The following is a 16,863-nucleotide window of genomic DNA, read 5'->3' as shown; positions in this document are numbered from 1 at the left end:
GTTAGAATTTTCTAGGTTTCTATCAGATTCCTCCCCCCTCATTGGTTCGTGAATCTTAACCAATCCTCTTTTCAGAGAATCAGTCCTGCCTTCCCAGAAGTAGGTTTGGAAAACTTCTGTTGTACTGTCTCCATGGCCAGAGCATCCTTTCTCAAGTAAAGGAAGAGATCAAAACTGATCATAATGCCACAAGTGTGGTCTCACTAAGATCCTGTAAAATTGCAACAAGATATCCCTGCTGCTGTACTCCAATCTTCTCACAATGAAGATCAACATAACATTTGCCTTCTTTACTTCGTACTACACCCTGCATACTTACTTTCAGTGACTGGTGTACAAGGAAACCCAAAATCTCATTGCACCTGCTGCTTTCCCACTATTATCATTCTGATAATCCGACTTCCTCTTTTTGATATCAAAGTGGATAACCTCATATTCAACCACATCATATCTATCTGCTATGCATCTATCCACTCAACCCAACTTATCCAAATCACAATGGAGCATCACTGCACCCACCTTAGTTCACCCTCCCATCCATCAGCAAACTTGGAGAATTCTCTCGTCCACGTCATTAATTTAAATTGTGACTAGCTGGGGTCCATATATTGATCACTGCGGTACCCCACTCGATACTGTATGCCACTTGGTAAAAGGCCTATTTACTTCCAATCTTGACTTCCTATCTGCCAGCCAATTCTCCCTCCACGCCAGTACATGCCTCCCATCCAATGTGCTTCAATTTTACATGCTAATCTATTGTGGGACTTTATCAAAAGCCTTCTGAAAAGTCCGAGTGCACCACATCCAGTGGCTCCCCCTTACCAACTTTAATAGGTATATCCTCAAAAAATTCCACAAACTTGTCAAGCTCAGTTTCCTCTCCATAAATGCATGCTGCCTCTGACCAATCAGGTCATTCTTTTCCAAGCAGTGTGCTCTTAAACCTTTGGACTCTACCACTTTGTCCACTATCAATGTCAGGCTAATTCTCTTGTTTTCTATCTAACTCCTCTTTCAAAATATGGGGTTGCATTAGCTATCTATCCACAGGAACTGTTCCAGAGTTCATGAAGTTTTTACCTGAGGAAGCCAGAGACGAGCTTATTAGGTTCTTTTTAAGGGACCTCTTCAATTTCTTCAGACAGCCTGTCTCCATCAAAGTCACACATGCAATAATTGGAGATGTTCTAGCTGCCTGCAGTAGGGAACGTATCTAGACCATGGTAAACAACGCCTGAGGGCTGTCCAAAAACATTGGTCTCCAAGATTAAGGTCAGTCAACACGAAGCACAAACAACCAAGTATCAGATATAACCACTGACATCATCAGTGTTAAGACCAGAAAAATCCTCACACTTTGGTTATGCGCTCCTTAGAGATATCACCATTGAAGAAGATATCCACATACGCATCTGGAATGCAAGCGGAGTCTGGCTAACTCCATTACAGAGTCTGCAAGCAGCATGGCATTAAGCTGAAGACTGAAATCAGTCTCCACTAGGCCACTGTACTTACTACACACTGTATGGTGCAGAATCCTCAGACAGCAACAGGGGTCTCATCAAAGCCTGAGAATAATTCTACCAAAGAGTCACCAAGGTCCATCATTAGAACTTGACAGCAGGGTAAAAATCATTAATAGGACCCTGCATCTTGTTGGACCCAACAGCATGATGGCCACATTCATGAATTCAACATAGATGGGCAAGCCTTGTATCCTGCATGAATTAAATCCCTATTAGGTCCTCTATGGAGGAGTGTCTTAAGGAAACATCAAGGTGATCAGAGCAAAGGATATAAAGGCACCTTAAAAAAAAATTATAAAACTTTCTGCGTTGCAGCCCATCTCTCTCAGGAATATACTGTAGCCGATTAGTTCACATGAAGACGGCAAATTAAATTTAATTCAACATTCTTCAAGTACCATCTATGCCAAAAACTACAACATCTAGGTGAGCCCACAGAAAGGTCTGGGGCAGTACAACAGCAGAAGCACCCCAAAGCATAACCTAAATGAATCGCCAATTGTATAGATGCATATGCAGATTGTGGATCAAACTCTTCAGCCATGAGGGGGGCCAGGGAAGATGAAGAAATCACTTGCATCTTGGGCATACTTCAACAATGAAGAGTCTACCAAGAGCCAAGCCTGTTAAATAGAACATCAAATACCAATATTGGTGATTTCAGCAAAGAATTGCTTGAACCCAAAATACAGCAGGTAATACTATGGCTCTGCTTAAGTGTGTAATGCGGAGGAGAAATAGGACTATAAACACTGGACAGTTTTGGAATATTAAAATGAAGTTTACGTTTAAAAACTGATCAGTATGTTTGATGGTGGAAGCTGAAACTAAAATTATATTTAAGTACCAAGACATTCCTTACTGGTTTAGGAAAGTCATTGTATGCTTTCATATATGCCACAGAAAACTGAATTTACACAACAAAAATTTTTTAAGCAAAAACAAAAACGTTTTCATGCAAAAACTGTTTCAAAAAGCTTCGTTGAAGCTTTTGGATAATGGACACCAGACTAAGGAAGGAAAAATTGACAGTACATCATACGTCAAGATTGCTATCTCGTTTCCTCAAGCCATCTTTTTGCTTATCTTTCCTAAGATCTCTTTATTTGTCTTGGTCAAATTTATCATCTACCTTGGTTTTAATAGCTTTGGCAGATTTCTGCCTGATTTTACTCCAGTGAAGGGGCTTGAGAAGTTCTAGTATGTCAAGTGTGCCTTGTGTTATGCTTTTTCACTGACCATTACAAACAATGTACATCTCCATTCACCATAACCCCAATAAAGAAACAGCCCAATCCAGCTTAAAGCCAGATCTTGTGACATCTGAGCTATGCAAGTGTTAAACAATTATACAGAAGGTTCAGGCATCTCTCCAATCTTCATCTAACATTGTCTTTCCAAGTATTTTGAAGCTAAGTGTAGTAATGAGTGAGGAGAAGGGTCAAAAAGGTGTTTATTTGTTGCAGAGTGGATTGATGATGGTAGCTTTGCCAAGTTAAACCAATTACAGTATTGGCCAGATAGGAATCAAGATGTTGAATTGACGTTTAGCACTTTATAGCAAATGAAATCTAATGTTTAGGACACTAGTCTTATGGACATGCTAAGTTTGGAGACAGCAGGAGGAGACAAAGAACAATAAAAAGTGCGAGAGAACAAAAAGAGATTGTGAATAAGAATACGTGTGAGCGCGCCTATGACAGGGACGAGCTTTAGCAAAACGTACAGGTTTTTCTCCCAACTGACAGCAAACACTGACATCGATAACTTATTTTTGGTAAAACACTAGTGTGCAGAAGATACAGGAAAGGACATGGGGTATATGGAGAAAGTTAGTTGTGGAAGAAATAAAATCCATGAAGCAATTGTTCAGAACAATCCTTTAATAATGAACCATTTTGGAAGAAGGCAGTAATGCCGAACAAAGCTCAATACAGTCAAGTCAGATGAAACCAGCACTGCACCAGGCACAGAAGTTGGTGCCTCGACAATTCGAGGCAGCAACTGAACAAAGTATTGAACAAAGAGATTGGAGGCATGTTTTACTGAGGACAGACAACAAACATGGAGATGAGGAATGGTTGAGCAAATTAACAACTACAGAGATAACATGACAAACAAAATGGTAAGCACAAAGAGATACAAAAGTGCAAACGCATCTGCTAATGCCGGCAGAGTAAGAGGTTAGACAATATGGGATAAAGATGATGGGAAGGAATAGAGGGTGATCAGAATTGTCCTTTGTAATCAATTCCACTTCCAGCAAAGCAACAGATGTGAAAATTGAGAGGAAAATGACTACAAAAGGAGTTACCTGGAAAGGTACATTTAGGAGACAGTGAGAATCCAGGAGAAAGGAACGAGAATGAGAACGAGATTTTACTTTTCACTTTGTTAGTAAGTGGACATATATTTTCAAGTTTCCAGAAAGGGGCCTTCAAGTAGCTGACTAGTATTGTATAGAATAACATCAGTGTACAACAGATTGGAATTGCACATAAAAGGGTGCAGGCACTTATAGCCTTTAGTACCTGCTCGACAATGAATATCTGAATAGAGAATAGGAAACCACCATGACATCTGAAAGCCAAAGGCAAGGACTATTAAAAGTCTACACTAATGGTCATAATACCAGCAATAAGGAGCCAGATGGAGATTGCAGGGTTGGTCAATGTCACGTATCCCATAACAATCGTATATTGCAACTGGTAGCTGAACATTATTTATACAAGATCCCAGCGATATCTCTGTAGTATCTGAGAAGGCTACAGAACCAAATGCACAAGTAGGAATTGAAAGAAATATACAGAAAAATATTGAAGTATTCTGACAAAACATTCATTTAAGTTCATCATGGGCAAAAGTAGTTATTTTTACACAGCATCTTTCACACCTTAAGATATTATAAATTGCTGAATTATAGTTGTTTCACATAGTCAACTGTGACAGTCATGCTACATAGCACAGTTATGCAAATAGTGAATAAGTACAATGACTTAAAATAATTGCAGCCTTGACTCAGAGCAAATTTTGGTTGGTATACCAGAACCTTTCCACTGTTTAAAACACTACCAAAATCAGAAAACTTGATTTACCATCTCTCTGGAAGCTGGCACCTCTAACAATACAGCATTCCTTCAGAAACAAACTGAACTCTCAACCCCAGTGATATGCTTCATTTTGGGGATGTTGGAGAGGTGGGTGACATCTTGGGGCAGGGAAATACTTTTCTCTTGAGGTAATGAAAATGAAGGAATCACTTCAAATTGAGAGAGGAATTTAAGAGGAGAGCAGATTGGATGTTCTTTAGGTTTAGAAAATGAAGGTGGGCACAGCTCCATGCTGCTAAAGGTGGTGTCTTTAGAGAGTGCAAAGTCTCAAATTGCCTCGAAACTGATTTGCCTGAAACTAGGGATAGAAACCCATTTTACAAATAAAACAAAGCCAAGGAATGAACACGCAAATGACCAATATTATGGGGTTACATGTCTGAGATCTGGAGGTGACAATCATAAGGGATCAACTAGAAGTATGGGTCAGCTAAGAGTGCGTTGGCAAGGATCTAACTGGAGTTGATTCCTTCCAGAAAGAGTATGGTATGTCTCATCAACTTACTGCAATAGGCAGATATTGTTCACCTGAATTTTGCAAAGAAATTTAGTGGAGCTATGTACCAGATTGATCTACAGAGTATGCGTGTATACAGCCGATGGCAAAGTACTCAGCTGGACTGATACATGACATAACATTAGATAGGTGGAAACTAGCCACCAGCCCAGGGATTGATGTTGGGGCCACTGCAATCTGTACCTTTATACAGAACTTAAAAGGATGCAATGTTGCTCAGGATATTCAAATTCACGGATGACATTATACTCTGTGCATTGTCCATTGTTGCTATCCAATGGATGATAATCAAGCTATCCAGATCCCTTTGGATTCATGTGTTTAAGATTAATGGCAGATGGGGCTAAATACAGATTAATGCATGCCATGAAATTAGTTAGAAGAAACAAGACGATAAATTATTTATTAAGTGGAAATGTTAAGATAAGAGAGTTGGAAAATGTTTTTTTCTGAAGCAGGGTCTGGGACCAAAACGTCAGCCTTCCTGCTTGGCCTGCTGTGTTCATCCAGCTCTACACCTTGTTATCTCAGATTCTCCAGCATCTGCAGTTTCTACCATCTTGGAAAATGTTATTGGGTTTTGGTGGATAGGCCATTAAAGCTTTCAGCTCAGTGATCTGGATAGTGAAAGAGAGCATAGAAACGTTGAATACACAGCAGAGTGAGAGACTTACAGGTCTGAGGTGGCAACATTGAAGTCAGTGAGGCTGCATTTGAAAATCATTTCAGTTTTGGTATCTATATTACATAAAGAGGCAGCATTATTGGGGTGCTTGGAAAAGGGCCGTGGAAGTTGAATTGTGAATTTACAGGACAGAATCTTTAAAAGTAAAGATAATGTGTGAAGTGGAGAATGTACAGTACTAACTTTTGAACTGATCACATTTTTCAAACATATAGAAAACTTGGCTCCAAGCAAGTTCTGTCACACACATGGTTGGGGGCTACAGAACGCAAAGTTAAAAAGGTATCAACTTTTGTAGAAAATTTAACAGGGAGGTGGAAGAACAGAAAACCAAGACAGATTAAAAAAAAGACCTAATACAAAAGAAAACAAGGCAAATAATTTCAGTGCCATAGGATGCAAACTGGAGAAATTTTAGGAGAGACCACCCTTTCTCCGCACAATGCCACAATTCAATACACCAAATAAACACAAAAAAGGGGCAATTTTAGATTTTAACTCATTACATTCTAATTTCTTGTAATGAAAAGCTCGCTTCAAGAACTGGCCCTCTGTTTTGAAGTCGTAACATTGTACCCAATTACAATAGAACACAGCAACTACAGAACACTCCTCCTCAGCTACACACTATAAACAATATAACAAGCTTCAGTAGGAAAAGCTGCTAGCTGGAGGAACTCTCCTGCAAACGCTAGTGAAGTAATTTGGCACTCTCTAGTTTTGATGCAGATTGAAAATGCCAATGCTGTTGACTTCCATTCCCACTACTGGTTAGCCCTACACCAAAAAGTGAACATGCCGTGAGAAGTTGGAAATGTACCTCCAATCTGGAACTCACCTTCTCCTGTGATGTGCTGGTGTGTTGCACCGTTCCCCTGAGAATCGTCGCTGGTTGAAAGGGGCTGAGGGAGGCCGCCTATTCACTGTTATTTCCCATGGTCGCATTGGTGGCGTCTGAGGAGGAGATGCACTCTGGATCTCAAGGACAGAATGAGAGAGACGCCGGCGTTTTGGGCTGGGACTGTCGTCGCTCTGTAAAGCGCAACGCAAGAACAACAGTTGTAATCTAAGCACTACTGACACTTGCAAGGCAGGCATGGCAGGAAGGGACATTTAACCCCAAAAGGAACTCGTGAGGTTTTCATAACCAAAGTTCAGTATTGGAAGAGGATTTTAATCAAGAAATTATAGCATTAAAAAAAAAGACACCAACATCAAAAACTAATTTAAGTTGTGATTATCTGGAGTCACAAGTCAATAAAAAGATGCAGGTGCCTTTGCGCAACTTGCACACAAAGTAACTCAAAAAAAGGAGGCTGGGACAGGTCAGTATTTAACAAGGACGGGAAATGGAATTCAGACCAAGCCATAGATTCTTGTGCTGATTTAATCCTTTGGCATTTTGTTCTCAAAATTAAGTTAACTTAAGTTAGATTTTTAAACCAGAATAAGTGAATGGGATGTCAAAAACACTTGAATTGGAAAAAAAATGTTTTCAGCAACATAGCAGAAGGAAGGAAATCTTCCTTGTAAGAAGTGATTTTTTTCTGGTTTACAATCACAGCACAGAACACAAAAACGAGAGAGAGAATGGAGTCTTGCCGAAGGATGGCAAGGAACATGAAGAGTGGGCTGTGGAGAGGGATAAGTGTAAAGAATAAGTGGTCAAAACTCCAGAATCAGAAGAGAGACTGGTAGCAACTGGGAATACACCTAATTGTAATAAAAAGGTGTTCATTGGTAATGTATGATTCTGCATTTCGGGTACCTGAAAACTACCCATTTGTTTAAATGTAAAAACAGGACCCAAAGTAATTCCAACTTTGCTGTTCAATCATTAGAAATATTTAAGTGAAAAGGGTGAATTTATTCCTAGTAGCTTCAGGTCAGGAAACTGAGCAAACATGATAGAGATTGTGATGAGCAGCAGGGCTTCACTCTTTAAATGAATGCAGTTTGATAGCACACACTTTAAAACAAAAGGTAATTTCAGAACATATTTTTCTAATTCAATGAATTTGAAATTTAATTATCAATCTACTGAAACTAGCTTCAGTCTCCACTGTCTCAATACTCTTCCCAAGTTATTTTTCTTTACAAGAGAGACTGCCTAATTTCAGTTCATGCTCTCAGCCATTTCCAGTCGTGTTGAACCTGGGCTAATTATTTAGCTCACCAAGTTAAACACTACTGCTGGCATATGTTTAACCTGTTGCATTCCCCCTTACGGTAAATATACAAGTATCCGTTTTGAAAAGGTGTGTTATTAAATCAAAAAATTAACATACTGCTGTATTCGGATTAGGTTTGTGATTTTGACATTTAAGCTAAAGAACTCTCAAAATTTCGTAACTGTGATGCTGTTGGCCTCTACACATTCACCCTCCTTCCTTTTTCAAAGACCTTGCAAAACCACACTTGATATCATTCATTGTCTACTTGCCAAATTAACCCATCATCTCGACTGCAGCCAGCTCCTCAATTTGTGGTTCTTGAAGTCCACACGCTAAGGATTATATAAATGTACAGGGAGCACCACTACCTCTGAGCCAGGAACCCCAGATTCAAGTGCCATCTGCTCCAGTATGTCATAATATCTGACCAGGTTGTCCAGAAATATACAAAGGCTATAACACTGCCCGAATATTAAGCAGCCTATAAGTTACCGCTCATATTGTTGTCAAGAAATTCAAAGGTGCCATCACGAAAATGTTTAATGCCAAATAATGCTTTTTAAATTTAAAAACGGAAACTTGATATTGAAAAACAGGTGGCTTGAACTTGCAGACAAAAGATGGTTAACCCAATCTGTATCACTTTCACCTCACATTCCAGGCTCTGGACAAAGTCAGTGGCCACAGTACAATGTTACAGACCCCTATCTCCTGCCCTATTAGCAAAGCAATCACCCAAGCTATTTAAGTACTGAAGACAAATTATTAAGCCCAACCACAGGGCTGGAGTGCTGCAGTAGTGGTGTCCCTACCTCTAGGCCAGGAGGCCTGGGTCCCAGTCCTATCTGCTCCAGAGTGTGTCATAATATGCCTGAACGGGTTGATTTAAAACAAATGGACAATGGGATGCTGGCTAAGAGAGCTTCCTAGGCATGATCAAATCAAGTTACCCAAGGAATAAACAACAGCAGCCTTATTTGGATCCCTTAGGCAAATGGAGGAATGTCATGTGGCAAGTCAAGCATTTGTCTATGCAAGTACCTGTTTATTCTGCAGAATTGAAGGCAAGCAGCTAAGACTCTAAACAGAGAAGGCACAGATGAAAACCATCCTTCCAGCCTAACCCACCTGAGGAACTTCGAACCATTTCCTGACCGTGACCACCTATGTACACACCTGACAAACAGATTTCTTTTTCACAAGAGTTCAACACAGCACCATGTTTCCAAAGGAACAACCAAATCCACCATCCATATTCTTAAAAAAGTGAAAGCATAGGAACTCAGAGTTACAATTCTATTGAATTTAACCTGTCGTACGCTGAATTACCCAACTACAGATTATATATTCATTTTATGGGCTTTAATCTATTAATGGGCGCACGTGAATTTCAAGCTTGTGTTTGCATGTGTGCCAACATGCAATAGAGCGGGCAGAGAGCGAGTGAGTTAAAATATTTTAATCAGGTCCGACAGAGTATAATGCATATCTTTCTTTGTTAAGCTTAAGAAAACCTACTCAATTAGTTCTTTTGTGACCACAGTATAATAGCAGTTAAATATTCGCTAAATTGGTAGGTGTAATTTTCATAACCAAAAAAAAGCTTGCAGTCAAATGAGGCTAACAAAGAGGATGGAGGGAGGGAAAGAACATTTCAGCCCTCATCTGACTGTATTAGATGATGCCCTTTACCAGAAGCAGAGCCAGTTACACTTTCTGTCTAACCCCAATTCTGTGCAAACTTCTAGCTATGGCATTAAACACTTTACTTCAAATCTCTAAAGGAATCATTGTTTGAAGCAGTTAATTCATGAACAGGTGTAAATTTTATGCAATTGTTTAAGTGAGCTTTTTGGAGGGAAAATATATTTGTTGATCAAGTTTTGGGGTGTTTAGAGTATGCCTCAACTCCCAGAAGTACGCTGGGAAGCTAACTTGTGATCACTACTGGGAGTCCAGAATGAGCCCTAATGGAGAACATAGCCGACTTGAGGCAGTGAATAATCCCACAGTCCAGGGAAGGGGCAAAAAGGGGGCTGAAGAGCCAGGTGCTGTCATGCAGGGGGTGAAGAAGAGTTGAGTGGGGTGCCCCCACAAATGAGATGCCAGGTATGCACTAGAAATTTGGATTTCCTTGATGCAACTTAAAAAGGCAAAGGGAAGTGCACTATCACAAATGACTGCAGAGGAATGTAGTTCGAAGTCCAAAATGGCCTGGAGTAATACACGCACTTTTATAGCCTGTCAAGGGGAACAGAATCCTGCTGCCCTCTGTGGGAAAGTGATGGCTGAAAACTGTCCTGGAAATTACCTTGTTACAAGTGGCAAGAAGTTTCAAAGCATATCAATGCCAGGATCTTAGCTCCCAAAACATGATAACAAATGTTGGGATGTCATGCAAGATTCGAACTGTCACCTTAAGCCACCACCACTGCAAACATTCCATTCAAAAATCATAATCAGGAAAGAATTGTTAATTAAGTAGTAAGAAATTACTGCTGAATGAAATAATGGGAACCTGACTGATGATTGAAACAATCGCAGAATGCTTGGTAGCAGTGAGTAAACTAAATCAGATATTGGGATGCGTGAAAAAAAAACGATATTGAGCCAAGATAGTAGTCTGGTAATTCTGCCTGTTTAGTGGTGTGACTGTACTTACAGTTCTGGTGTTTGCAGAGTGAAAAGGATATTGTAAGTAATGAAAGGATACAGAAGAGCGAAACCAGGTGATAGAGAAATCGGATTATGAAGACCCATTCTGTAAATTGAGCAAGTTCAGTGAAAAGAGAAAACTAAACAGGTGCGATGATTGCTACAGGATCCTAAAAAAGGACAATGTAGACACTGTGACAAGCTATTTCATGTTGTCCAGAACAACAGAATCAGAGAATGGTCAACGTATGCTAGGCCGTATACAGAGACAGTGAAGCAGTTAGCATAGATTCATTTAAATACAAATTAAACAAACTTCTTTTACAAAATAACATTTTGGGAAAGGGTACATGAGTAACATGACTGGTCAGATACTTGGAACAGGAGTGTTAACTTTGGACCTCTGATTCCCTAAGAGGTTTTCTTCATGCCATATCTTAGTCTGTTGACAATTATTAGATTGATGGCTATGATCATACATTGCACTCTCCTCACCACGCAACCAACACGTAGTTTAAACAAAAACAGAACTCTGACTTCTTTCATTTCACACTTGTGACAATTTCTCCCTTCATCTCCAACAAGCACTGAACCATTTCACTCCGCTTCCTCTCACTATTATTATAACATTCACTTCCCTGCATCTCTCTCACATCTGCATCATTTCTAAATGACAGGTACATTCTCAGAACACCTTACTGACATCAACGTCTTCTCTTCCTTGATGAGAATCTTGGAGGATATTGATGTCACTACTCAACCTTTCCCTCTGGAAGGAAATGTGCTGGTCTTCACAGGTACAATAGTGCACCGAGTGTTGATGTTGCACAGGGTTTCTTTACTGCAGTTTTGTTTACCCTCTGCTTTCATCTCAATGTGTACACTCTGCCTAAAAACTGCAGTTAATTTCACCAGCAACTTATCTCCTTTTGCTCTTCCTTTATGCCAGAGGCACTTGCCCCTTCCTTTCGTTCAGGTCAAGCACTGAATAAACTGATGCCCCTGTGCCATATCAAGATGAAGAGGCCAACCTTATAGAAAATGCATCATTACTCAATCTGATGCTACAGGAAGCACCTGTGCAGCATCGTTCATAATCTAAATGTTCCAAAGCAATTCACAGCCAATGAACTAGTTTTGAAATGTAGCCAAATTGGTGGGTCTCACAAATAGATACAGTGCTGACTGACTGAATAATCTGAAGGAGGGAAATAGACAAAAACTGGACTTCAGTGACCCAGCAATGAGAAAATTGCTTGTTTCACACAAATTACTGAATGGCTACAAAAAAAAAGTTTCAGCAGCATGGCTGGAAGCACGACTGAAGATTTTAATCCGTAGGGTGCTTTTGCACATGGCATCAACACTCTGCAGTCAACCTTGGAGAATCTGGCCAGCAAACTGCTGCTATGGAGGCTTGAGTTTGAACCTGTGCTCTGCCTTAAAAGGCAGGTGTTTGCTTTTCAAAGACTGGTACAGCAAATGGATCGGGCTTTCAAAATGTCACTCAAGTTCTGCCTGCTCCACTGTGGTTCATGTGGAAGTGGCAATGATGCAACAACAGCAGTACCTCTCACAGGATGTCAGAGCATCTGTTTCCTTACTGGTATTGGCAGGAGGCACAGTCATTTTGCCAGAAAGCAAGCTGAGCCAGAATTTTCTGTGGCAGGCTGAGATCCACAGTTTGCAACTGACCTGAGCCTTTAGCACCCAAAAGTCATTAGCTACAAGTAGCTCTCAGGATCTCACGCGAATAACAGCAGCCTTCATCAGTAATGGATGGACGGGGGTTTGCTGGTGGTGGTGGTGACTGAAGGAAGAGAAGTACCTCAGAGTTGGTTTAAATTTAGGACCATGAATCTACAAAGAATAACAAACAACCTAGCACTCCTACAAAAGCATAGGTTTGTCTGCTTTTTACAAAATTGATAATGTTGATAAGCGCTTCATTTGAATGGGACAACTGCTCCAGAATGAATACAGGCTGCACTCTAAAGTGCACTTGATACTATAAGCACTATTCAGAAAGAGTGTGCGCCCTCTCCGGTAAAGCTTTTAAGTCAGTAAGTTACTGCTGGTTGTCAATGTTGTCACACCATAAGGAACATTTCATTAAACTTTTCTTTCAAATAAAGGAGTGTAACAAAGGATCTATGTGCATTGACATAAACTCATACAAATGATTTTTTTGCAACTTCAATTCAAATAAATACTCGAAGACTCTGTAAAAGCATCCCACTTGCTGCACCAAAACAAAAATCATGAATTAACTTTATGTAACTGTATTAACTATAGCCTGTACTGTTGTTAATAAGCCAAAATGGAATTTGGCATGTACATGGTACAGTAATTGGCTACAAAAATTACAGAACAAACCTGACTCTTTAGGCTGCTTGCAAAAGTTCTGGGGGCCCAGTATTTCAAACTGATTTCAACAGAAAAGGGATATGTCAAAAATAAAAGCATCACCCCATTCAAACTGGATTAGCACTGTTCTGTCCTTCTAATAATTGATTCAAAACTTAAATGGACATGTACAAACACAAACAGACAACAGAGGTGATTTTTGTTCAGAAATAGGATTAGAGAAGCTGTTTTTCTATTCCACCCACTGACCCAAACAAACATAAACCCAGCAGCAAATCACACCTGCAGCACTGAAAGGAAGAAGCCTTCGTGGAGCTCTGCATCTTGAGAAACTTTTAAGACCACAGTTTGAGTTTAGTTACTACTCAATGTGTTCCAGTACAAAGCTTTATAAATCCTTGAGGTTAGTATAGTAGCACAAAGCACCAGACCATCTGAAAATCTGCACCATGGGAGGTTATCTAGTTATCAGTGGAATAGGCAGTGAATCCAACTACTCTACATTAATGTTAATTATCACATATAAACCTGCAGAGTTCACAACTTATAATGTCAGCTACTTGTTTTTGTTTTTAAAAATTTGTTTTGAGATTGCCATGTTTTAATTGAACAGAAAAAAGTTACTTTTACAAAAATAGATAATTACTAAATAGCTTTTGACCTTGAAGCAGCATTCAATGCACCCTTGTTTTATTACTTTTCTTTGTATAATCCCAGACGCTGTTGAACAGCATGTAAGCCTAAAACTACCTGCTGAATGAAAACATACGTAGCCCAAGAAATCGCAACTTCCCAGTATTTATTGTTCCTTTTGAGAGTGTACATCTTATGAAGCATGCAAAAAGCTACTGTGAGTTCCTTGTCTTCTTAACATGCTAGGACAAGATACTATCACTTCATTTAAGTCATGTCCTACACTGTCTTGCAAGAGAACATTCAGGCCCTAAAAATGGATCTACACATCATTTAAAGACTCGACCATCTTGAAGCAGACCTTAACAGTCGCAACAGCAAACCAGCGCATGTGCACACAAATTTGCCAGTAGGTACTATACTGTCTGGATTCACATTGATTCCTATGACACACAGCAAAACATGAGCGGAAAAGGATAGATTGGATATCATATAAACTTCACCGTATAAGTGAAGCAAAAACCCTCAGCTGACAATGTTTTCATGTTCAGTCCAGAACTTTGCTACTTTATTACTTGGCATTAGAAAACCGCAGTAATATCCACAACCAGGTTGTGGTGGTGATGACATCTCATCAGGTTAGTTAAGGTATAACTTCTTGTGCATCTAGCAAAGTCAACTCAAACTGCCAATTTTGGTCTTAGCAAAAGCATAGGTGGCGTGGAAGGTGAAAAAAACTGATGCAACAGGGTCTAGTCTTCGGCAGTTGTGGTTATAGCAAAGTCACATTATCAATGCAGAAAGAGTAGACTATTCTGCACCATGGGAAGTGCTTTACTTTCACATTAAATACCCAGAATGGAAAGAGTTAATTCCCAACACAAACTCCTTCTATGTATGGCAGCTACTATAATAAATATCTCCTTTAGGAAGCTCCTCTTTCATTATGAAAGATGTAGTACTTCATACAGAAACAAATTGCCATTTGTTAAATCCAGCCTCATGTCAACTGAGAGGTAATCATTCTGAAATCTTATGGAAATCCACTAACAGCCAGCAGTTTATTGAATGATTAGAGGCATAATAAATTGAGAGGAGTGTAGGGAGAAAAAAAAAAACACACACAGGGGCACTGGTTTCAAAAATTAAGAAGGTAGGTAGAACCAAAGCAAGGAAGTTGTACTGAGCTCTTATAAAAGATTAGTTGGACCTCACCTGGGGTATTGTAGCCAGTTCTGCGGACAAAATTTTAGGAAGAATGACAAGTCCTTTAGGGGCTATGTGAAAAGCAAACTTAGTTGGCTAGTACCCTGGATGCAGAGCTTACGCAGCTAGACATTCTGGGGCCCAGTTGCAAAATAAGAGGACATTAATTTAAAACTAGAATGTAAAGGAGTTCCATCCCCCAGAAAGTACTGAATGTGTAGGATTTTCTACAGGGGGGCAGCTGTGGAGGCTCGTTTATTAAGTATTTATAGAGGCAGTAGGTAGATTTTTGAAATTTCAGGGAGTTGAGAGTTATGTTGAACTGGCAGTAGAGAGGAGGGCTATGAGGAGACAGTATGAAAAGGAAACTGACGCTTGGTACAGATCATCTGTGATTTTATAGAAAGGTAGAGTGGGCTTAAGGGCCAAACATCCCCCTCCCCACTGCTCTTACTTCTGATACAGATCGCTGTTAAAGGTTCTCCTTAGAACAGTGAAAGTAAAAAAGTGCAATTTGACAGCATTAGTTATTGAACCAGAGCAGACATGTGGAAAATATAGTTTGGAATGTACCTCTGTGAAGCAGATTCATTTATAATGCTCAAATGGGAAGAGTTAAAATTGACAGGGCTACGGGGAAAGAGCAGGGGTTGGCCTGGTTAGAGAGCTCTTTCAAACTGTGGGCTAAAAAATGACCATTCTTGGATTCTTTGCAACTTCCTGGCTTTTTGTTTTAATCCTCAAGAGGAATTTCAAACCAAATCTTTATGACAGTCCAGATGCAAGGTGCAATTTTCTGAAGGCTCTATAAACACCAATTTACACTTAAATTTGGAAAGTCATATTGGGGAAGATGCACCATGTGGAAAAAGTTACAATACCAAGCGCAAATTTATCTGTAGCAAATTCTGTTTTATTACTGAGCAGCTTCTGACAGACACTAGGAAGATGTCAACAGTGCATACTAGCACTCTGACTAGCATTTACTGCTCATCCCTAAGCAGTTAAGAGCTGATCATATTACTGTGGGTCTTGAGCGTAACGTAGGCCAGGCCAGTCAAGGATAGCAATTTCTTTCCCTAAGGATATTTGTGAAGCACAGATTTTTCTGACAAACAACAATGGCAATCACTTGACTCTTCAATTCCAGATCTTTATGGAATTCAAACTTCACCATCTGCTATGGCAGTATTCAAAGCCGGGTCCCCAAAACATTATCTTTGGTCTCTGGAATAATAGTTTAGCGATAATACCACAATACCATTGCTTCATCCTTCCATGTCCAATTGATTAAGTCAAATGAAACTTCTCTATAATTCAACTAAATTATGTGCAAAGCATTTTGAGATAAGCAGGATTGCAGCAATACGCCAATAGTTATAGACCTGTCAACAGTGGCAATAGCAATTTGAAGTGATAAATCATTACAATAAAAGAAAAAATGCCACCAGGATAAAAACTTTCTTGGCAATGTTGGAAAGGAAACAAGAGAGGGGGCAGCCAAACTAAAGAAACAGTAAGAAAGGGGAGCAGGTGACAGCACGAGGAGTGAGTATAAGACAGAAAAACAAGTAGAGAATAACAAGAGGGAGAAGGCAAAAAAGAAACACACATCAATACCCTTTACTAATGTTGCCATGATGGATGACTTTGTGCGAACTGAAGAATTCAGTACAAAAATCTTGTGGTTTTTTTTTCAAACCAGAGAGAGAATCAAACTGGAAAGTTGAATATTGTCCAGAAATATACTTTTAATTTATTGTGCTCTGCCTGTCTCCTTAGAGCTTTAATAAAGACATAACTGGACTTTAACAGTATCAGTAACTGCAAATTTTATCCATCTTGCAGTTATCTTCGTGCCAGTTCAGCTAACAGTGCACATGTTCCCACAACTAACCTACCAAAAAAATACATCCTGAGGCTGACATCATTTTTTTATTTTACTGCTGTATGATTTAGTTTTCAACCAAAACATTTAAACTGTATT

General features: G+C 39.6%; 1 protein-coding gene across 6 annotated transcripts in view; it reads right to left on the bottom strand.

The window, feature by feature from the left end:
- rnf44 (ring finger protein 44) overlaps positions 1-16,863 on the bottom strand; it is a 137,194-nt gene that overhangs the window by 38,951 nt on the left and 81,380 nt on the right. For all 6 annotated transcript variants that reach the window (XM_048543398.2, XM_048543399.2, XM_048543400.2 and 3 more), the window contains one exon: positions 6,680-6,873. In XM_048543398.2, coding sequence (XP_048399355.1) covers positions 6,680-6,873 — 194 coding nt within the window. The remainder of the gene's footprint in view (positions 1-6,679; positions 6,874-16,863) is intronic.

The sequence above is a fragment of the Stegostoma tigrinum genome, chromosome 13, assembly GCF_030684315.1.
Source record: "Stegostoma tigrinum isolate sSteTig4 chromosome 13, sSteTig4.hap1, whole genome shotgun sequence".
In the NCBI taxonomy this organism is placed as follows: Eukaryota; Metazoa; Chordata; class Chondrichthyes; order Orectolobiformes; family Stegostomatidae; genus Stegostoma; species Stegostoma tigrinum.
The sequence above is the reverse complement of the archived record's forward strand: the minus strand, read 5'-3'. Positions and strand labels throughout refer to the sequence as shown.